We start from the raw sequence: 22,728 nt of genomic DNA, 5'->3' as shown, positions 1-22,728 counted from the left end.
GGCAAAAATGGGGAGAAAACTATTTGCAGCTTCTCAAATTTTAAGATTTCCTTCTTCCCTTTATGTTTTTGTCAGAATAAATCACAGTAAACTCAGTACTTTGGATTAGACTCTTAGTATATATAGTATATAATACTGTAGTATATTATATAAGACGCCCCCCCCGCAGAGTGAGAAACTGATTGACATTTAGGACCATTTCTCAGGACCTTAAGAGGCCACTTAAGGAAAGACTCTCTAAAGACCCTGGAGTCTGATATGATGTGTGGAGTGAAGTGGTTTGTTGAGGTGATGATGAAAACTTAAAATCCAGTTAATATCAAAAAGCAAGAGAACAGATAGAAACACAGAGACGAGGAAACTGAGGAACAGGGTAAAGAGGAAGTTTTCACAGGTGAGAGTCAGAGACTGAAACATGGAGAGAGAGAGAGAGAGAGAGAGAGAGAGGGATGGATGGATGCTGACTCATCCTCTAACAGAACGGCTCTGTCGTCCTCTCTCCCTCTCTCCCATCACCCTAAAGTGCTGCTGGCACTCGCTCCTCCAAGCTGCTCCCAGTTCTCCTCAAACCAAATGTCTGCAGCTGAACCCACTGAATCGGCCTCTGAACATCAATAATTCATGTTCCTGCTGGATTGAGCTGACACGAGGCTCCGTGCGACTCGGCCGCTCTGCCTCGATGTAGAGCTGTGTCACAGAAAAAGAACGACAGAGCTGCTTCTGAACTTTTGCTCTTCTTTCATGTGTTTCTTCAGGAAGGCGATCTCCCGCTCAGGCCTCCAGCACCTCGGCCCCTCGCAGCCCTCCCCGCCTCCGGCCTCCAACGGCCCCAACAAGGAGCTCCGCACCGGCGTGGACTGGACGGTCAGAACCGCACCTGCACTCAAACACATTGGATTTGTCTCATCATGAAACACGCTTACCGAAAGAGATGAAATCTGAAGGGTTTTAAACAAAGCACACAAAGTCCCAGCGTCCTCGTCCTCGTCCTGTTGGGCTGAGTCATCCGGTGACATTTGGGTTTTCAAGCAAACAGATTTGTGAGCAGTCTGGTTTCAGCTGCTCTATGTTCACGTGGAATTGAAAAGCGCCAAGTTTTCTTCTACAACTAGAAAAAGGTCTCGAGCTTCGAAAGAATGTTTTATGTTTCCAAACTTTTTGGGGTGTTAAACGTAATCGCATCTTTTCTGCATTATTTATTTTCATATCAGCAAACGTGTCATATCTCTGGCTCTATCTATGATTTATATAAGTTATTGTATCTGTGACTTTACTAGATTCTATATCAAACACAACACAACATAACAATAACGGCAAATATTTGAAAACTGCATCTAACTGCATTTAGCTGTTTGTAAATTTGTCTCATTTTGGTTTTGCAGTTATTCTGCCGTGGTTGTTTTATACAATGTTTCTGAAACCAGTGCTGCCAACTTCACCTTGTTTACAATGGAGGTGACAGAAGAAAGGGAGGCGGCCATTTTTAACTGATTCAACAAGAAAAGAGGGACAGTAGCAGAGGGAGGGTTTAACTGTAGAATGATCAAAGGAGAAACTTTTTTGGATTCGCCTCCAAAAATGAAAACTTCCAGAAAGGAAAACCAGCATCGTGCTCAAAGTGGATCCTGTATCTGAAGTGTGTTACCAGTTGGATTGTTACACGGAGCCGTCAGCTACTAAATAAATCAGGCAGCGGCAATTAACAGTGAATAAAAACATGGTGTGTTGTTAATTGGAAGCTGTAAGTAGACAAACTGTTGTGGGGGCAGATCTGAGGTTCCCCCCCCCCCCCTCTGGCTCTGTCTGCAGGGACACTTCCAGCCCATAGTCACTGGCCTTTAGCTCTCTGCACGACACACACACACACACACACACACACACACACACACACACACACACACATAAATTAATCGATAAATTGATTAACCTTTTTCTCCTGATTATAATTTTCCAAAGACAAAAGTGACATCATCACAATCTACTTTCACCTGTGACAGAGAAAAGTATTAAAATCCTCATATTTTAGATGTTAGATGTAAAAAGGCAAATATTAAGCATGTTCAGCACCTGAGGTATTAATTAATCGAGTGTTATTATTGTAAATCTCTTGAATATGTGTAATATCTAATGTATATATTGTAATAAACGCCTCATCAGATTGAAGCATTGATAGTAAATCAGATCCCTTTCAGAGAGATGACATCCTCCCACTCATGCACTCATGCACTTATAGACACTCACTTCTTTGTACGTGTGTAGTTGTGTAGTTGTGTAGTTGTGTGTTTGCATTCAGGGCCCTGAACAGCACCTAAAATAAACATGCACTGTGAAATCACCGCTCCACTCAGCGGCGGCAATTATGTGCTTGACCCACTTGTTGACCACGGGCTCTTCGTGCGGTCGCAGTTCAACACGACTGAAAACGATCTGAGTGAGAATAATAATAATGTGAGTTATTAAATCATCGTTTCCCTCGTTGTGTGTCTGCAGGAGAACGCCGTGAACGGAGATCACCTGTGGACGGAGACGAGCTGCTCAGGAGACCTGTGCTACCTGGGAGAGGACACCTGCTTACTGAAGACCGCAGTGAGTTGTGTGTGTGTGTGTGTGTGTGTTTGTGTGTGTGTGTGTGTGTGTGTGTGTGTGTGTGTGTGTGTGTGTGTGCTTGTGTCATTGTGTGGAACATTTCGTTATAGATCTTAAGGAGTGAGGATATTTTTGCCATTTTTCCAAGGGGATGTTTGAGGGTTAAGATTTGATTTTAGAACTACAATGAGGTTTATGTTAGGATTAGTGTTAGGCAGTGGGATGGTTAAGGTCAGGGGTGAGATGATGTGACCTCTGGGGATCTTAAGGTTTGAATTAGACACAAATTGATCATGTTTAAAGCTCAGATCAGGGACCGAACGCAGCGCTCGGAGGGGCAGGGGCACTTTGGGTCCATGGGTTCAAAAGAACATGATTGATTGGTTCAAATCCCACGATGAAAGGAGACCATAAATAAATCAATAAAATCATTAAGTAGGCCGGTGGCAGCAGGAGTTATTATTCTTCCTTCAAGGCCTCTTCTCCAGCAGTGGAAGTAAGAAAGAGGAGGAATGTTGATGTGATTATTTATATTAAATTATGATGAATAATAAACAAGGACTTCACTGTATTATGAGAGAATTTTAAAATTAATGATCATAAGTCCTTATAAGGATTTAGCTGCACAAAACTGTGGTGGGTGTGAAAAAGTAAATAAAAGCTGATCAGGCTCATTTTGGCTCTTTATTGGCAAACTGATAATTTGGTACCTTCATCATAAATCATATTCTGCAAAGCATTGACAAATCTTTTCTTTGCTCTGAAAAGCCGTCATCACTTTAATTCCACTAAAAGGAAATAACTGATGACATACCTAAAAATACGTTCAGCTTTTAAAAGCTGGTGAAGCAGCGTGTTTGGCTGATCTGTGGTCAGCCAGGTGCGGCTGCTCTGCACACGGGACTGACGCTGGCCACGAGCCAGACGTTACATCCAGGAGATTATTGCCCCGGAGCTGCAGCAGCGGTGATGGTGAAATGTGTTGTTGTGGATTTCACATCAGAAGATGGAGTGGGAACAAAGAGAACACGCAGAGCTGTAATATCCAAACGCACGGCGGTGATTCCAGTGCTGAGCTCAAAGACCTCGTTAAGAGTCGGAGCTGAATTCAACTGGATGTTGCTCACATGCTGCAGCTCAGGACTCTTCTGGGGGGAATTTAGAAAGAATGAGAAGCATGAAATCTGGTCTGGTCCATCTGAGCGGTGAGGAACCAGCATGGGGTCGACTCCCGGCTGTAAAACAGATTGAACCACGAGCGTGTTTGAGACGAACAGAAATCATATCACAGATATTAACAAGCTTCTCTCCATCCTCGCACCTTTTAACAAGGATCAGGGGCTCTCGGAATAGAGGAGTGAGAAATAGCCTTTCGCCCTAACCCTGGATATAATGACATGTCTGTACATTTCCGTTGATGACACACAATTACACCGTGTTCGACAACATGCCGCTGAACGTGAAGACCGAGCTGCAGCGGAAACAAATTCACCATAATCTCTCTCTCTCTCGCTGTCATGAATTTAATTAGATTAATATTTCAGCAGTGTTGTGAGCTGTGGGCTTCTGACAATGACAAGCTGACGTCAGTGGAATCACATTCCTACCTGTGCACGGTGGATACGGCTGATTCAGGGTCAGTCATCCGGGATGAAGCTGTGCAGGCTGCAGCTGAGGCTTTCAAAATCTGTACTTGTTAAACTTTAGCTTGTTAATGAACCTGTTGTGTTGCTGTATTTGTTTACCAGTGTTTAGTTTGGTTTGCTCTGGGAAATCAACGATATTTAAAGATGGACGACATGGGAAGTTATGCCAAACCATCCTGGTTGCCCCCTGGTGGCAGACTGCAGTGTTAACCGGCATCATAAACATCATAAACTCCGCCTCCACCATGTTTGCAGATGGGACATGCAGCTAACCAAGGAGTCATAATGGACGTCAATGAACTTTCTCAAAGATGGTTTCTGTCATTTTAGTTAGTTTCCGTCAGTTTGGTTTTAATTTGTTATTCGATCACATTAAAACACAGTGAAACATCATGATTGACAGCTGAGACTAACTTGTGACATCAAAGTGCAAGATGTCAACACTGCTGCACAAAGGGATGTTCAACTTTCAGTTAAGATCAGCATAGACCATGTCCCATATGGTCTAGCGGTTAGGATTCCTGGTTTTCACCCAGGCGGCCCGGGTTCAACTCCCGGTATGGGAACATGTATTTTAACATGCGATTCCTTAGGACTTGATAATGAGCTTTGACACCTTGTGTTGTTTTGTCGGCTGTGGCTGACAGTTGTTCAGTTGTGTGGTCAGTGACCAGTTAATCAGTCCTGGACTCCTCATTCCCGGGTGTTTCAACCAGTAAGAGATCTGCCTCTCCAGTGTGGAGTGGGACTTCTCTAAAGGCAGTGTTCTGTGGTGGAACCAATAACCAACTGGAAACGACTGTAAAATGAATTCACTTTGTTTACGTGACATTTTCTCTTCGGGGCACTTTGCCACTTAGTGCTGCTCACCAGTGAACTCTGTGACCACTCCAATATCAGCTGGCATATTGTTACCCATAATGACTAGTTGGTCTCGGAGACAGGGGGGGGGGGGCAGCGGGGCCATATTATTCATCTAAGGCAAACAGCAATTTGGCAACTGGAGTGTTTGCCTATTATTCTTTATTGCCAGTTACACAGTTTGACAAATGACCGAGGGCATCAGGGAGGCATCTTGTTCCCAGCCTCAGGTTTCCAGTGTCAGTCGTCATCAGCAGTAATTACGTGTTTGCTTTCAGTCGTGGAAGCAGCTCGGCCACCATCTCCTTTTTTTTATTTATGTCTGGAAATATAACTGTAAGTGTGAAATGTCAGGGAGGAGGTTTTCATGCCTCAGGCCTCTGTGTTGAGCTGCTGGTGAAAATCTGCTGAAGCAATTTTCAAAATGAAGAAGTGAAATGTTTGGGCATCTTGAGAACATTTCAGTGTGTATCTGTGTGTTTGTTTGCTGTTGTGAGAGTGCAACAGGGTGTGCGTCTTTACACAGCTTGTGTTTGTGTGTTTTTTTGTGTGTGTGTGTGTGTTTTGTGTATCTCACTGCCCTCTGTGTTCTGTATCTGTTTGCTTCTTCAAGAAGTCGGCCCCCAGGAAGAAATGTGCAGCCTGTAAGATCGTGGTTCACACCGGCTGCATAGAGCAGCTAGAGAAGGTATGAGGCACACATGCACACACACACACTCACACACACTCACACACAGTCACACAAACACACACAACATACAGTATTGTTGTTGAGGAGTATTTAGTGTATAAATCAGAATCATCCTTGAAGTCCGACAAATATCCGTTCAATTCAGTTCAAATATACTTAGAGCAGGCAAGTCTGTAGTACATTTTATTATGAATGCATAATTTCCATTAGTGTAGATGATGTATTTATGAATTCCAGATGTTAAATATTCATGTGGTTGTATGTCAACCTGCTGCTTACATAAAGTGATATTCAGTGTTTGTTAATTATTTATTCTGCGTCCGTGTAGATTAACTTCCGCTGCAAGCTGACGTTCAGAGAGGGAGGATCCCGATGCCTCAGAGATGTAAGTGTGTGTGTGTCTGTGTGTATGTGTGTGTGTGTGTGTGTGTGTGTGTGTGTGTGAGAAGAGCAATTACTGTGCATCATGTTCACACGGTGAGAAAAGGAATGAGTGTGTTGAATCTTTCTCTGACAGCAGAACGCACTGAGACATCACTGGGTTCACAGACGGAGGCAAGACGGCAAATGTAGACAATGTGGAAAGGTAACACACGTTCACACACACAGACACACACTAATGTTGTTGTTGGTCAGGTGATTGAATTACCTCAGCGCACTTGTCCCCGTCTCTGCAGAGTTTTCAACAGAAGTTCTTCCACAGTAAAGAAATCATCGCCATCAGTTGTTCTTGGTGTAAACTGGCCGTGAGTAACTCATCCTCTGAAATACACACACACACACTTTTTGAAATTGTCATATTTTGAAATGATAAACGAGATTTCATTCCTGTTTGTGTGTCGGTTGCAGTTCCACAACAAGGTGACGTGTTTCATGCTGCATCAGATCGAGGAGCCGTGTTCTCTGGGGGCCCACGCTGGAGTCATAGTGCCCCCCTCCTGGATCATCAAAGTCAGGAAACCACAGGTCTACACAAACACAACTGACAACACAGACACACACACCCACACACACACACGCGCGCTCCCATTGCAAAGCTCCCAGTCCAGTGGTGGATAAAGTTCACTGGCTGCCATATAGTGACATTAATGAGAAATGACTTGTTGGATCTAAATATAAAGATGTAATAGAAGGACTGTGTCCAAACTGTGTGTGTGTCTGTGTGTGTGTGCGTTGTTGCCTATGACGTGATATGAGCTGACACATGTCTGATCTGTGTGAGGGAACTCAGGGTTTGTGTCTCCATTATCACACACACACACACACACACACACACACACACACACACACTCACACGTATCCCTCAGTCACATCACATGTTTCACTGCACTTTTAATTACCATCACAAGAGACACCACGACAGTGAACCAGCCACTGAACGTTGTGTGTGTGTGTGTTGTGTGTCTGTCCCTCAGAGCTCACTGAAGAACTCGGCAAGGAGAAAAAAGCGGACGTCTTTTAAACGAAGGACAAGCAAGAAGGGACTGGACGTAAGTAGAACTATCACAATTAAGTTTTGATATACTATAAACAGTACTATACATTCACTATACACAACAACACAATTAATATATTGTGGTTATTGTGACTGCACCTTGTCCCTCATCTGTCTTCCTCTGTCTCTTGGTGCAGGATTCTAAATGGCGTCCGTTCATGTTGAAGCCGCTTCCCTCTCCTCTCATGAAGCCCATCTTGGTTTTCGTCAATCCGAAGAGCGGCGGCAACCAGGTCGGGGACTTTTTAATAAATCTTTTGTTATCATGTGTTTGAAATTAAGACATGTGTGATGTTGTTAGACTCTAAGAATGATACAACACTGTCTCTCTGGGTGTGTGTCGTGATTAAAAACGTCTTTTGTGTGTTTTCTGTTTTTCTCCCTGTAGGGTGCCAAGGTGTTGCAGATGTTCATGTGGATCTTGAACCCTCGACAGGTGTTTGACCTGTCGCAGGGCGGCCTGCGGGAGGCGTAAGTGCCCCTTCACCACAGAATCAGTATTTTATTAAATTAAAAACTAGAAAACACTCATAAACTTGGAGTGATTTCAAATTTCTGCTCAAATATTAATTTTAAATGGGAGCGTTATCGCAGCCCAGTGCTCGGAGGAGAGTACAGACATTTTTTCACTTCAGTTTTAGTCGTTGTCTCTTCCTATTGGTTAAATTGGGGGATTTTCATGGAACTTGGACCAATTACAGCCACTCAGGACCAATCAGAGCAGCTCTGTGCCAAAGACGCTTCTTCTCCAAACGAGCCTCACGCTGCTCTTTGTGCAATTTGTGACCCGTCAGGTTGGAGCTGTACCGGAAAGTGCCAAACCTGAGGATCCTCGCCTGTGGAGGAGACGGGACGGTAAGACTCTGTGAAGCACATGAAGTGAAATCAGGATTTTATGGTTTGATTCTCCTATTTAGTCTTTCTGAGGTAAAAAGCTGAGTTTATCTTAATATTTCTGTCGTGTTTTATTAATAACTCTTTCCTTTTGAACCTCTCTCTGCAGGTCGGCTGGATCCTGTCCACGCTCGATGAGCTGCAGATGAACCCCCAGCCTCCGGTCGCCGTTCTTCCTCTGGGAACAGGAAATGACCTCGCCAGGACGCTCAACTGGGGCGGGGTGAGTTCCTAGCCTTGACCTCGCAGGGGGCGACAGAGAGCGACAGGATGTGGCAGCTTCTCCTCCCCGTGTTCAATCACTCACAAGTGTCCCCCGGTGTCTGTTTAATGCAGCTGAGGTCACACTGTTTTTACACATCATTATTAAAATATGTTTTAATCAAAGGGAAGTGATCTCCGAGGGAAATTCTACTAATATACAGACAATTATCACATGTTCGTTTTCCTGCTAAGTTTGGATTTAATTAGATATTTGCTGATATGACAACGGGGGGGGAAGATGTCCAGATTTACAGCTCTCTCCACTGGTTTGTGATTGCAGTCTCTGTGCACAGTGTTGAATGGTGAAGGGCGAGTGAAGGACTTTAGCATCTTCAGCAGAACAAAGTAAAACTGATTTGTTCAGATACAGAAGTCCTATCTACCGTGTGTGTAATTAGTGTAATCAGCGTGTCCCCAGTTTGTCCTCTCGCAGGATGCTCCGTCCACTTTGTCTCGGTGGCTGCGTCTATTTCTCTTCCCTGCTCCTTCCTCCTCTCATTTCCTCTCGTCCCCTCTTTCCTCCTCTCTCGCTCTTACAAACCAAACTCGTCCCCGTCTCTCTCAGTGTGGGTGTGAATGTCCCTGTGACTTACTGTGTGTCGGGTGTGAGGTCTGCTGTGCGTGCGTGTGCGTGTGCGTGTGCGTGTGCGTGTGCGTGCACGTGTCCTTGGCACACTGACGTCCCGACCTGGTCCAGAAGGAGACAAACTTAAAATCTAACATGATGGAGAGAGAGAGAGGCCTCAATTGACTGGAGGAGAAAGAAAAACATTGTTTTATTAAACTGTGATTGTTAAATGTGAGGGATTTGTAAACTGATTATCTTTACATGTTCAAACAAAGCCTTTGTTTGTGTGTCTGTCTGCGCAGGGTTACACTGATGAGCCCGTGTCCAAGGTTCTGTGTCATGTGGAGGACGGTTCTGTTGTGCAGCTCGACAGGTGGAACCTGCTGGTGGAGAAGAGTGCTGCTCTGCCAGAGGAGGGAACGCAGAAGGTGAGACGTCAGCTCTGGGTGTCGGTGGAACGACTTCCAGGATCATAAAGATCTACAAATATAGACTCTACAACATTCGCTCATATGTGCACACAACATGCACATTTTGATAAGAGGATCTTTAAATGATGCTTGTAGCTGAACCTGGATATTTATATTTATGTTAATTCATCACTTCACTGTGTTATTCAGCTTCCTCTCAACGTGTTCAACAACTACTTCAGCCTGGGCTTCGACGCTCACGTCACCCTGGAGTTCCACGAGTCCAGAGGTCGGTGGGAATCTATTTTAACGTCCTTCTCTCTAATTTCACCTCTGTGTTATCTCTATTCCTTATTCCATTAGGTCCCTCTCTTTCCCTTTAGTGCAACAGACTCCACCGCTGTGAGCGAAAGAGAAGCTGAATATCATGAAATATTAAAAACTTCTCAGTCTATTACTGTGTTTAGTTTTCATTTTTCATTCCTCTGATAATTGCAGCATATTTAATATATTCTCCTTCTTTTCTTCTCTGCGTGTTCACAGAGGCCAACCCGGAGAAGTTCAACAGCCGCTTCCGCAACAAGATGTTCTATGCAGGAGTGAGTGTTCACACACCAGAATGTGACTGAGAGGAAATGTTTATAAAGTGAAGGAGGGGAAAGAGTGATAGAAGGAGAGATAGAGGGGATGGAAGACAGAGGGAGTTTAATTTCTCTCAAATCTGAGGTGGAAGTATGATTTCATTTTGACCGTTTATTTAACACTTGTACTTGTGTAGTTTGTAGAATTTCTGATAAGTTATTCATTGTTTTTAAAGCTTGTTTTATGAGAACGGGTCTGATCTGAATTTTGTGAGGGAAGTGCAACAAGAAGTGGGGGGTGGAAGGAGTACAGGGGGAGTGATCTCTTTTAGGGAAATGTAACGATCTGTAATTCTGCTTGATTGGATCCTTTTCTGTGTGTGTGTGTGTGTGTGTGTGTGTGTGTGTGTGTGTGTATGTTTGTGTGTGTGTGTGTGTGGGTGTGTGTGTGTGTGTGTGTTTGCACTTGCAGGCTGCGTTCTCAGATTTCCTCCAGAGAAGCTCAAGGGACTTGTCCAAGCACGTCAAAGTGGTGGTGAGTGTTAACACACACACACTCTCTCTCTCTCTCTCTCTCTCTCTCTCTCTCTCTCTCTCTCTCTCTCTCTCTCTCTCTCTCTCTCTCTGGGTCTGTATCACCTTCCATGTCGACACGTCGGCCGAGTGATTAGAAACATCGTCTCTCAACTGCTCGTCTGACTTCTCTCAGGCTGAAGCGTCCTTTAGCCAGACACTGAAATCCTCTCTGCCCCACAGAGACGCTCTATCACTGACCACACACCTCCACGCTGCTGCTGCTCTATCACTGACCACACACCTCCAAACTGCTGCTGCTCTATCACTGACCACACCCCTCCCAATTCTGCTCTATCACTAACCACACGCCTCCACGCTGCTGCTCTATCACTGACCACACACCACCACGCTGCTGCTCTCTCACTGACCACACACCACCACGCTGCTGCTCTCTCACTGACCACACACCACCACGCTGCTGCTCTCTCACTGACCACACACCCCCACGCTGCTGCTGCTCTGTCACTGACCGCCACCCCCACGCTGCTGCTGCTCTATCACTGACCACACGCCTCCACGCTGCTGCTGCTCTATCACTAACCACACAACTTCCTGCTAAACACCAAATAACATGCTTCGCTAACTCCAAACAAATAACTGAGCTTATTTTATATCGAAAAGATTCTGATTATTAAAAATAAAAGTCCTCACCTCCTCCTGTTCAAAAACCTGAGTTCAACAGTCTGATGCTGCAGCAGCTTCACAGCAGTTCACTATTTGCCTGGCGGCTCTAGCTGATGTGAACCTTCACCTCCATCCGTTACTTTCCATCTCCCACATCAAAACAGAATTGAAACCGAGAGTGAAAACTAAGAAGTGAGGTTGAGGCTTGAAGCGACGAGTAAACACATCAGTGAAAGCAGAAGAGTTCAGTAGATGAGTTCACGCTCTGTTCACCTTCATTTCAACATCAGTCCCTCTCCCTCATGTTGTCACGTTCTCTCTCTTCCTCAGTGTGATGGTACAGATCTGACCGCCAAGATCCAGGAGCTGAAGTTCCAGTGCATCGTGTTTCTGAACATTCCCAGGTGAGTGGATAGACGTCTGTTTGCACCTTCATATCTTCAACAGCTTGTGTTTTAATGAATAACCAACACAACATTTGAATGAGGTTGAGGTTGAGGTTGTGATGATTCACGGTTTCACTTGAGCCTCTGATGCAACGTAACCATGAGATCCTGCAGCTCTCCAGGGAAAGTCTGTAATGAAATGAATCTGAAGTGGGTCAGGAGCCTCTGAAGTCAAGGGGGGGGGGGCGCAGGTTGTTCAGGTTTCGTACTGAGACACTAGAGCTGTGGATTCAGATCCTCCCACACCAGCAGTTGCATCATCTCCCTGGTTAGACATTAAAACAATGAGAACTAATTCAGTGCCTGTGGTCGAGGAACAAGATCCTGGAAAGCATCTGATCTGTGAGCTTCGATGGGGGGGGTTGATATTTGGGTTTACAGAAGTTGAACTGTGGATAAGTTAAAAAGACTCAGAAGTTATTAAAAACCAGAGTTTATCTCCGATATTCAGCAGGAAACTTTATTTTTTGAAGAGTTGGTGGATTTGTCACAGCAGCTCCAACAGGAGAGAATCCCCACATGTGTCTGCAGAGGGCGCTGTGGCCCAGTGAAAGTCACATGTTGCTGTAAGTGTGTTGATGTTAACATTGTCACAACGTGTGTGTGTGTGTAGGTACTGTGCTGGCACCATGCCGTGGGGAAACACAGGCGACCACAGAGACTTCGAACCCCAGCGCCATGATGACGGCTGCATCGAGGTCATCGGCTTCACCGTGGCGTCACTGGTGAGAGAGAAGAGAGAAGCGTCAAGAGGAGACAGCAACTAAGTGTCTGTCTCTCTCTGGGTTGAACGTGTCCCTCTTGTCCACCAGGCGGCGCTACAGGTCGGAGGTCACGGGGAGAGACTCCACCAGTGTAGAGAGGTTGTGTTAACGACCTTCAAGACCGTTCCTGTTCAGGTGAGCGCACACACACACAAAAAACACACACACACACACACACACCCGCTTCACAACCAGAAAATAAAGATATCAGACGATGGAGCTTCAGGTCGGAAACAAGTCTGGTTAAATACCTCTGTGCATTTTGAATAGAAACCTTTATTTAATTTGTCCTCGGCTACAAATCAATTAGTACTGCTCATATACACAGGCAATTAAATTCCTCTATAAACGGCAGAATACATGAGGTTAAGATTTATTTCTATCATTAAACAGATTTTTAGCTGCAGACATGAAGCTCGTTTGCCTCTAAATCTGAATAAATGAGAGGTTTTGGATCCATTTAATTATCAACTGCACTTAATTGATTAATTGTTAAAATCCATGAGTGTATTGGTTTCTTATTAGTGCTGCTTTAATCCTGACGGCTTCATCCTGCGTGAATCCTGCTGCCGTGAAAACCTCTGTTCGATTATCGTTGTATCATGTGTGTGTCTGTGTGTGTGTGTGTGTGTGTGTGTGTGTGTCTGTGTGTGTGCATGTAGGTGGACGGTGAGCCATGTCGTCTGGCCCCCACCACCCTCCGCATCTCCCTCCGAAATCAGGCCAACATGGTCCAGAAGAGCAAGAGACGCACCTCAGTGCCCCTGCTGAACGAGTGAGTCACCCCCACACACACACAGACACACACACACACACACAGACACACACACACACACACACACAGTGAGGATCTAGGCCAGCAGTGCTGTAAAAGCCCGGGTTCTCACCGGTGAGTCACGCAGTCTGTTCAGTGGGAGCCGACTCCTCTCGGTGTCACACGTCTCTCTCTTCATCTCAGCAGCCAGAGGACGGACGTGTGATGTCGTCCTCCGGCACTAATCACAACACAACACCGGCCGCGTCTCCGGTGACAAAGTGACACAACACGGGGGTTTGTTGTCCTCGTCTCAGGAGCAGGACTCCGGGACTCGTTTATTGATTTGTCTCTCAGGGACGAAGCAGCAGCGTAGAGCGTCGTGGAAAGAAAACACGTCTTCATGCAGCCTGATCGATATTAGGGAGTAGAACATTTGCACTAACGTTATATTGTTAGAAATATAATAAAAAAATTGACAATGACACCAAAGTGTTGTCTCGATCGCCCCCTGGTGGCTGGCTGTAATATAGGTGATGAACCGCACCTCCTCCATGTGAGTCAAAGGTTGATTCTATCATTTTAAGTAACGTTCTTATCTCTTAAATTTGGTTTTAATTAGTTAATTGCTGATATAATAACGGGCTGAGACCGACTCACGATTGGTCGAGAGCGTGTATCGATACCTTGGCTCCGCCCCCAAATCACCACTGAGCAGAATCAGGCTCACATCTGGACAGTGGGAGGAAGAAGAAACCAGTCGTCCATCTTTCTATAACCACAGTCTATTATTAAACCATCAACTTTATGATAAATAACCTTAATACGTAGAACTTGAGTTAAGAAAGGTTGTGCTCCTCCGTGGGAATCGAACATGTGACACCTGCCGACTAACACTGCTCCGTCCTCGTGGCACTAATCACTCCTCCTGTGTGAGTCCGTGTGAGAGGAAGAAGAACTGATGATCATGTCTTTGCTTTGCTGCTGTGCTCTTCATGTTTGTCTACTTACCTCTGAGCTTTTCTCCGTCTGTCCCTCCTCCTCTGTTCGTCTCCTTCTCTTCCTCCTCCCCTCTTCTCTCCTTCTCTCTATCTCCTGGAATATCTCTGATTATATATTTATTTTGTTTACTTTTCTCTCCTCTCGTTCATTTCCTTTGTTTCCTTTCATGTCTCCTTCTCTCGCTTTTTATCCACTTCCTATTTCCTCTCCCTTCCTTCCTGTGTGTCTCCTTTACCCTTCTCCTTCTCCCTCACCTCTTCTCCTTACCTCCTCATCTGTTTTCCTCTCCTCTACTTGTCTCCTCCCCACTCTTTTCATCCTCTCTCCTTTCCTAAACCTTGATTTCCTTCTCCTCTCCTCCTCTCTTTTCTTCATATCCTCTTCATCTCCCCCATGTTTCTCCTCCCCTTGTTTGTCCTCCTCTCCTCTTTGTGTGTGTTTGTGTGTGTGTGTGTGTGTGTGTGTGTGTGTGTGTGTGTGTGCGGCCGTAGTATTCAGAAGGTGTGTGCAGCTGATCTGCGCCGCCTCTCTGCTCCCCCCGACTCCTTCTCTGTGTAAGTACCTGAGCCCTTTGTCACAGTTTGTGTGTCACTCTGTGTTTGTGTACATGTGAATGAACGAGTTGTCGTCGTTGTGTTACGGTTCGTCTCAGGTTCAACCAATATTTAATCAGATTATTATATATTAACGATAAAGTCAAGTCAAGTTACATTAATATTAAAAGAATATAGAAAACATTAAGACTTAATCGGGTAAAATAACATAATTCTTATAATATAACTTATTTCATGTGATATTTCGACTTTATCCTCGATATCTCTGAATTTACTTTAAGTCTTTGTCGTGACATCTAATAAAATATCCCAAATTGTAAAACATAATTAGTCTGAACTGGTTTTAAAATCTCTTAAACCCACATTAGGAACAAATCATTCCCATTAGAGCTCGTACTGGTTGAACCCTGGTTGTGTGGTGAGTTTCTGTCTGTGTGAAATGTGTTGAACAAACCAGTGACAGGGAGAATGTGTCTCCAGCAGCATGATGAAGCTTCTCTAACAGTTCATGTGCTTTAGATGTTTCTCCTCTGGTCTCTCATGTTTTACACTCAGTCTCTCACTCCACGTGTTTCCCTCAGAGAAGCTCTTACTCCCTGAAGATTAAACGATATAAACTTGTCACGACTGCTCTGTTGTTGCTTCGCAGGTGAAGTCGAGCTCTGGAGTTTCTGAGGTTTCGGCACTTGGTGATTTTGCCGACAGTGTTTTTTTTTCCTCATTGTACTTTAGCTTCTCGCCCCCACCGTGTGTTTGACGTCAGTGTTCAACCTTCATCCTCGCTGGAGGCTGAACATTGCCCACAAACATTGACTTTAGAATGTCGGCCCACCTCAAACTCAAACAGAATCGTGCCGGCGGTGCGTCAGGAGAGCCGAGCCCTTTGTGTTCCTGCTTTATTACATCGCAGGGAGAGTTTACAACTTTTCTACAACCTCCTCAGATCAGAAGTGTTTAACTCGAGCTCAGTTTTAAAAGTTCTCGCCTGTAACTGGAGGTTTAACAGAACGGGAGGATTTCAATGTCATCGTGTTGCAAAAGCTCCGATTTGGTTTGTGAGTCTGTGCGTGCATGTATGCATGTGTGTCCTTATCATTGTATGTTTGGACACGTCTGAATTGTGTGTCTGTGCACGTACATGCACTTGTTTCTTTTTGTGTTTCTAGCCCTCATGCAGTTCCAGATCGTCTGCGTCTGCGAGTGAATCGAATCAGCCTCCAGGAGTACGACCGGCTGCAGTACGACAAGGAGCGACTCAGAGACATCTGTGAGTGTGTGTGTCTGTGTGTCTGTGTGTGTGTTTCTACACTTGATCTGATGACGACCAAGGAACCACTGATCAGACCTTCTCTGACTTTAGATTTAGAAACGTGGCTTTAGACTCATTGAAGATAATATAATAGTTTTGAGATTTATCCAATTAACTGTGGGGGTCAGAGGTTAGGAAGTTTGTGAAGCTCTGGTCTAAAGTGTGTGTGTTTGTGTGTGTGTCTGTGTCTGTGTGTCGCAGCCATCCCTGTCGGCATCGTGGTGGTACGAGGAGACTGTGACCTGGAGACGTGCCGACTCTACATCGACAGACTTCAAGAGGCAAGTCTCTCTCTCTCTCCTCGTCACTTCTTCCTCTCCCTCCCTCTTTCCCTCTTCTTCATCATTCTTTCATGACACCGGCTCCATCGCTCCGCTCGTGGTTATTTTCGGACGGAGGAGAGAGCGACACCACTGGGACGCTGGGATCCTGTTGGGAATCGTTCACTAACCCAGTTCACAAGTTGACATGACGTTAACACTCTGTCTGTTTGTTGTTAACCTTGAATCCTGTGTGCTGTGCTTGATAGGACTTACACCAGGCGCCATCTACTGGCCACAGAGTGCACTACCAGGTAGATGACTTGATTTAACTACAGTGAAAAGCTTCACACATGAATGTTCTGTGGGTTTTTACAGACTGACAAGTGTGGTGAAATATAAACATTGGTATAATAAATATATTGATCAGCTCACGTCTTTATCTTCTGTTTCAAAAATGTAATTTCCACTGTGTCATTATCGATCGTCTCCATCTTGTTATTAATCTATAGAAACAATGTCTGAGTTTCTCTTCCTTCTGAAAACATAAAGTTTATCTTTTTGTCTCCAGGACGAGAGCAGAGGCGTCTCCAGGACCAGTTCATCCAGTCGATTGTCTCCCAACTGGAGCTTCTTGGATTGTGAGTGAATGAAACACTGACTGAGGTTTTTATTAATATCAATAACAGATGAACACAGATGCAGCTGCAGGTTTCACTATGATGGTTTATTGACTTTACTTCAAGTTTGCATAATAAAAAATCCGAGAGACTGAATAATTTACATACAAGACCAGATAGTGAAAAGTGAAACTATCAAAGATAGATGAGGTGAAATGATCTTTTGTTGTTTCATCCTTCTTACTGCACAAATAAAGTTTATTATATTATTATCATACATAATGTAATGTAAGTTAAATGATTAAAACCTGTTGATGTTCATGTCTCTGCAGCAACATCAGCTGATCGCTTCTATCGTATCGACAAAGCTCAGGTAAACATTTAATATTTAAAATAACTGCTTGATGGATGAGTTGGATGATTTTCAGCCCAGTGTCGGATCCTATGTTTATAAATATATATTTATATATATATATGTGTTATTGCAGGAGCACCTCCACTTTGTGACGGAGATCTGTCAGGATGAGGTTTTCATCCTGGACCACGAGGGGCCTGTGGTTAGCCCGGGGGCGTCCACGGGGATGCCTGATCTGGTGGTGGAACCTTCAGCAGGGTAACTGAAAAACATTTAAAGAACTGAAAATGTTTATTTATCTATTAGAGAAGCAGATTTGACTCTGACCTAAAAGTCCCATCTGCAAATAAATCACATTTGAATTGTCTGTCATTGTTCTTCCAGCGCTCCACTGACACCTGAGGATCAAGGTAAAACCAAATGTATTTCAATAAAGTATAAAAACTGGTTGTTTATTGTTTTTCTTTACACACGTTGATGTTTTGTCATTATTTCCTCATCAGAAGTCAAAGGATGATTTTTTACATCCAACAGTTTCAGCTCTTTTCCCCCTGAGGGTTTATCAGACGTGTGCAGATGTGCAGATGTTCAGATGTTTGGGGCTTTTTAAAAAAAGTCTAAAATCACCTTCCTCTTTCTCCTGAAGTTCAAAGTTCCTCTAGGGACAGGTTCAACTGTTTCTTGTCTTCTGGTCTTTGTTGTTATGTGAAGCACCGAGTCGCTGGGATTCCCGGAACTCTCCGATTTAAAGAACGTGTTTTTTCTCGTACCTGCAACTTTGGACAAAGTTCACGTTTGATCACTTTCAGTTTCTTCAGCAGCTTCCAACACAAACAGTTCAACAACCTAACAGGACCCTGCTGTGTTTACTTCAAATGTCATATCCAGTTAGAGATAGTTGGGTTTTGACAACATTGTTCCATTGTTTTGTTAAATTAATTTCTACAGAAGCAGCTGAATTCCTGTTGTCTAAATGGAACTAACACAAAGAAACGTCAAACAGAGACGTGTCCCTCGTGTCCCTCGTGTCCCTCGTGTCCCTCGTGTCCTTGAGTGTTTCCAGCTTTGATGAGTTGACGCCTCCAGAGATGAGGGAAAAAGATTAAATGTTAAAGTTCAGCCGAGTTCAGAGTCTCTGCAGAAACAGAAACTCTCTCTATTAATTATTAATTTTCAGCGAGTGCTGTTCAACAATCTGCCTCTCGGGGGACAATGAAGATCTCTGATGATTCCTGTCTCCTGTTTGTTTACAGCTCTGTTTACTGCTGCCACCTCTGGAGATCTCTCTGTGGTAAAGAGCAACACTCACACACACACACAGACACACACTCAGACCCACACAGACCCACAGACAAACAGGAACAAGTCATTAAAACCAGTTTGACCTGTTGGTATTCAGCTGCAGAGGCTCAAACAGTTTTTGATTTGTTTAATCTCATCAAGTTGGTTCATTTCATTTCTAAAATCACTGCAGAGACATTTGATTTAATTTAGATTCGTCACTTTTCCTGGAAAAATTTACAAAAAGTCCAGTTAAACACCGCGAAGCTACAACTCAAAGCTTCCTCTTGTGTTGATCCTGAGGTCTGTTGTGTTGTCCTCCAGCTGTCGGAGTGTGTGCGTCGAGGCATCAGCTTGTTGGGCCGAGACTCCGGCGGCTGCTCGGCGCTTCACATCGCGGCTCAGAACGGACACGCCGACCTGGTCAGCTTCATCCTGCAGCAAGGTGAGAAGGTGCAGGAGCCCCGTCAGGGTGTGGCTCCTCTGACTGGACTGAGCTGGGCCTTTTTAAAATGCTGCATAATTTCATATTTACATGATTTTAAGATCAATAATAATAAGATTCCTCGTTGTTTCTTTAGTTCACGTTTCTTCTGTTTCTTGTGTTTCTCGCTCTTCAGGCTCCAAAGTGCAGCTGGAGTTAACAGACAGAGAAAAGTGAGTCAGGATATTTAACATCTTGTGTTTTCTAATGGATTCACTGTGAAGGAAGATTTGTATATTTTAAATCAGATTGTGTAGCGTGAGAAACTTTCCACCGACAACAATCACCTTCACCGTCTGTTGTGTGATTGTGATCTCAGCTTCCTTTTTGTTCTACGTCATTAAAATGTAACTGTGGACAGAGTTAACAGGTTCTTTATCGTGTGTGTGTCTGTGTGTGTGTAGAGGGGACACTGCCCTGCACAAAGCCGCCTCTGAGAAGCAGCATGCAGTTTGTCGACTGCTGGTTGAGGCCGGGGCGTCGCTGGAGAAGACCAACTTCCTGGTAAGACACACAAACACACACAAACATCACTGTAACAATCTGTGCACACCCACACACAAGGTCAAGTCAGAAACCAGCATGTGAATGATTTACAGAGAATGTGTGTGTCTGTGTGTGTGTGTGTGTGTGTCTGTGTGTGTGTGTCCACCAGGGGAAGACTCCAGCGGACCAGGCGGAGGGCGACTCGGAGCTCGCCTCCTACCTGAGCACCCAGCAACACAAAGCCTGTTCCACTCATGAAGACTTGGAGACGGCGGTCTGAGGCGCACACAGACACACACACACTCACACACTCACACACTCACTCTGCCTCCGTGGACTCACACACTCGCAGTGGAGAGGAACGTGTGTGAGGAAAGTGTTTAGATGAACGACCGGAGTCGGGCTCCACGTCGAGGAGAAGAACCGGTGGAGCCGCCGCCGCGCCGCAGTGGAGATTTTAATCAACTATTTATTTGTATTTATTTATTCATATTGTATTTATTGGCTGTGCTGATTGGTTGGTCGACTGATTGATTGTCGGACATGTGACGGCTCAGGATGCAAAGTGCACTTTGAGCGGCCGCGGCGGGTTCGTGAGTCACCGGGGGAATCGAACCCGTGAAGAGACGCCTCTCGTCTTCTAAGGGATTTATTTCAGTCGCAGATCTTCAGAGGTCACGAGTTTTAATTCAGTGAGAAACGTGGTCGGTGGTGGAAAGCGTCAGAATAACAAGAAGTCTCCTGTCAGAGCCGATAGTGACGGTTTGTGTGTTTACCCATAAAAAATAACGTGTGCCAAAGACATTGCACTGATGTCGTCCAGAGTCCACGGTTTCACCAACGCTCCCAGAATCCATCAGTGTGTCGTGTGTGTTTGTTCGGCCTCCGGGGGGGAGGGCGGGGGGGGACCACAGGATGTCCCAAACTCTCCGGTCCCTCAATTAAAAAAAATGTGAAACCAAAACTAACCAGAAATCGTCCTCGGAGTCGGAGTCGCTCTCTTCAAGATATGCAAACGATCTCCATGCTTTTTATCACATGTTGTTTCACCGAGCTTTGATTTCATCACACTTTTATTTCTTCAGCTGCTTTTTTCAAATCCACCGTCAGAAAATATAATTCATAAATTAACAAGAGCAACACAAACAGAACACGTGTTCCAGAACAGGAATATTTCTTTATATAATATTTCTTTCTTTATATTTGAAAAAGACCCAGGAACCTTCAGGGTGAACATTTAAAACATCTAACGTTTAAAAATGAGCTGCAGCCTGGACCAGTAGTGGACCAGTAGTGGACCAGTAGTGGACCAGTATCAGGATTAAAACCCTACACCCTATTAAAACATGAATTATGAGCAGGTGCAGTTTATTTTGAAGGATCAACCAGATTATGTTTTTAATAAACAGTGAATTTAAAGCTAAATCAGTAACGGACAAAAACCTCTCAAGCTGCCGTCACACAAATTACACAATGGGCTTGTGTGTATCTGGTACTCCTGAAGCGACAAAGCTTTGTGTGTCTGTCTGTGTGTTTGTGTGTGTGCGTGTGTGTTTGTGTGAGACAATACGTCCCATTTCATATCAAATCAAAAAAGAGACGCAAGTGCACCAGAGAGAGACTCACTCTGCTCTGTGCAGCGTCTACACACCTACAGACTGTGTGTGTGTGTGTGAGTCTGTGTGTGTCTGTGTGTGTGTCTGCAGCATTTATCCAAGAAGAAAAGAACAATCTGAGCCATATTCGATGCAATAGGATCGATGACGTCTCTTTGCGTTTCTCTATTAATCGTTTACATTACATTAATGTTTTTAACGTCCGTTTAGCACCGAGGACTCATGAATGTGCAATTTAACTTCAGTGCTGGTTGAGTATATGATGTCTTGGTATTTTTTTTTTATTTTGTATTATTATACCTGTTATGATTTGTATTCTGTGTGCACGTATATCACTGGATTGAACTCAGCCCTGTGACGTCTCTTCACATCCAACCTGTCGTGACTAAATTCACATTCTCAAGTGGAAACAAGTTTTTTCCGGGGACGTAGAAAATCTCCCGGAGACGCTCGGCCATCGTAGAAGTCTCGTTTTCAGCAGCTACACAAATTCACAGATTTAATCAAATGACTTTTTCAGTTTTTTTGTCGGGTTTGTGTGTTTTTTATTAACCGTTGAACACCAGACACGTCACAATCCAGATCTCTGGAAAAAAAACCTGGATCTTGAGTTAGTCAGTTTGGCTTAAATCAGTATTTCCAAGGTGTAAAATGAATCTTCTGCATTTTTTTTTAAGTATTTATACCAAACACTTTGTTACATGACAAACCACAAACAGAGTTAATCCCCTCGTGTGGCTGCAGGGGGCGCTGTGGCTCGGTAACTGTCACATAGCGTTGCTTTAAGTCCTCGTCGGTTTGGTGTTAGCTTGTAGCGTAGCATGACGCGTCAGTGTTATTCTGGTCATGTGCCGGTCTTCAACATCCACTTCGGCTAAATTTACGTTTTAAATCTCAAATATTGTTTTTTTTTTTGATTCCTTTATTTTAATCGACATTAATCTTTGCTGAACTTCTACGATGGCTGCCAGTGTCGAGATGACATCATTCAACTGAACCACGAGTTGTTGTTTTAATGAAGTGACAGAAGTGATGAGCTCGGCCCGTTCTGAACGACACACACACACACACACACACACACACACACACACACACACAGACACACACGCTTCGTATCACTCTCTGTTCAGTAGAAACAGGACTTTGTATTAAACTCCTCAGCGTTGGTCATGCATGGCATTTTTTTTTTTTTTCTTACATCTTTGGGATTATTTTCTGGCAATGGCATAAAAAAATGGCATTATTGTTGTTCAAACTATTAAATTATTATAGTTTTAAATGATTGTTCCTGAGTTTCTTCTCACGTTGGATGTGTGTGTTTATTTATTTTTGCTTTTCTTGACTCTTGTGCCGCAGCTGAACCATGACTCAGCTGCATTTCCTCATTTCAGAGACTCAAAAACAAAAACAGACTCTAAACCGGAAGGTTATGAAGTTGTGACTCAAAAGAGGAAACTTCTCCAGTTTATGGTTTTTAGTTTCGATCCCATCGGGTCAAGATGTTTAAACTGAGCCGTGATATCAGAACCTCCTGATGGGGATGACACGGTGGTCGAGTGGTTAGACCATCACCTCACAGGACGAGTGTTTGGAGCCTCACA

The 22,728-nt window shown here is 44.3% G+C and overlaps 1 protein-coding gene and 1 non-coding gene across 5 annotated transcripts; both read left to right on the top strand.

The window, feature by feature from the left end:
• The first annotated feature begins 786 nt into the window (after positions 1-786).
• dgki (diacylglycerol kinase, iota) lies at positions 787-22,406 on the top strand. Of its 4 annotated transcripts, none has more exons than XM_053415232.1 (32): positions 787-864; positions 2,491-2,586; positions 5,707-5,781; positions 6,113-6,169; positions 6,305-6,370; positions 6,462-6,530; positions 6,634-6,750; positions 7,200-7,274; positions 7,417-7,512; positions 7,668-7,750; positions 8,074-8,134; positions 8,283-8,396; positions 9,308-9,433; positions 9,626-9,704; positions 9,959-10,014; positions 10,469-10,531; positions 11,527-11,600; positions 12,256-12,367; positions 12,455-12,541; positions 13,069-13,181; positions 15,883-15,983; positions 16,227-16,306; positions 16,555-16,599; positions 16,857-16,926; positions 17,238-17,278; positions 17,394-17,518; positions 17,645-17,670; positions 18,514-18,551; positions 18,866-18,986; positions 19,162-19,198; positions 19,430-19,529; positions 19,681-22,406. In XM_053415232.1, exons 7-32 carry the CDS (start codon positions 6,658-6,660, stop codon positions 19,789-19,791), a joined length of 2,127 nt encoding a protein of 708 aa, XP_053271207.1. In that variant the 5' UTR covers positions 787-864; positions 2,491-2,586; positions 5,707-5,781; positions 6,113-6,169; positions 6,305-6,370; positions 6,462-6,530; positions 6,634-6,657; the 3' UTR covers positions 19,792-22,406. The 4 variants fall into 4 exon arrangements, with proteins under 4 accessions (XP_053271207.1, XP_053271206.1, XP_053271208.1 ...); XM_053415231.1 differs by having other exon boundaries at positions 6,302-6,370; XM_053415233.1 differs by having other exon boundaries at positions 788-864; positions 5,710-5,781; positions 6,302-6,370.
• On the top strand, positions 4,727-4,798 carry trnae-uuc (transfer RNA glutamic acid (anticodon UUC)). The gene has a single exon. It is a non-coding gene; the product is annotated as a tRNA-Glu (tRNA).
• Positions 22,407-22,728: the final 322 nt, after the last annotated feature.

This window comes from Pleuronectes platessa, chromosome 22, assembly GCF_947347685.1.
Source record: "Pleuronectes platessa chromosome 22, fPlePla1.1, whole genome shotgun sequence".
In the NCBI taxonomy this organism is placed as follows: Eukaryota; Metazoa; Chordata; class Actinopteri; order Pleuronectiformes; family Pleuronectidae; genus Pleuronectes; species Pleuronectes platessa.
The sequence above is the reverse complement of the archived record's forward strand: the minus strand, read 5'-3'. Positions and strand labels throughout refer to the sequence as shown.

What these genes read in the sequence shown, in the direction of transcription:
- dgki (XM_053415232.1), top strand. Translation starts at nt 6,658, where the DNA reads ATGCTGCATCAGATCGAGGAGCCGTGTTCTCTGGGGGCCCACGCTGGA. An exon ending in GGAGTTCCACGAGTCCAGAG is followed by an intron (nt 9,705 to 9,958) that starts GTCGGTGGGAAT and finishes GCGTGTTCACAG; the next exon opens with AGGCCAACCCGGAGAAGTTC. An exon ending in ACATCGACAGACTTCAAGAG is followed by an intron (nt 16,307 to 16,554) that starts GCAAGTCTCTCT and finishes TGTGCTTGATAG; the next exon opens with GACTTACACCAGGCGCCATC.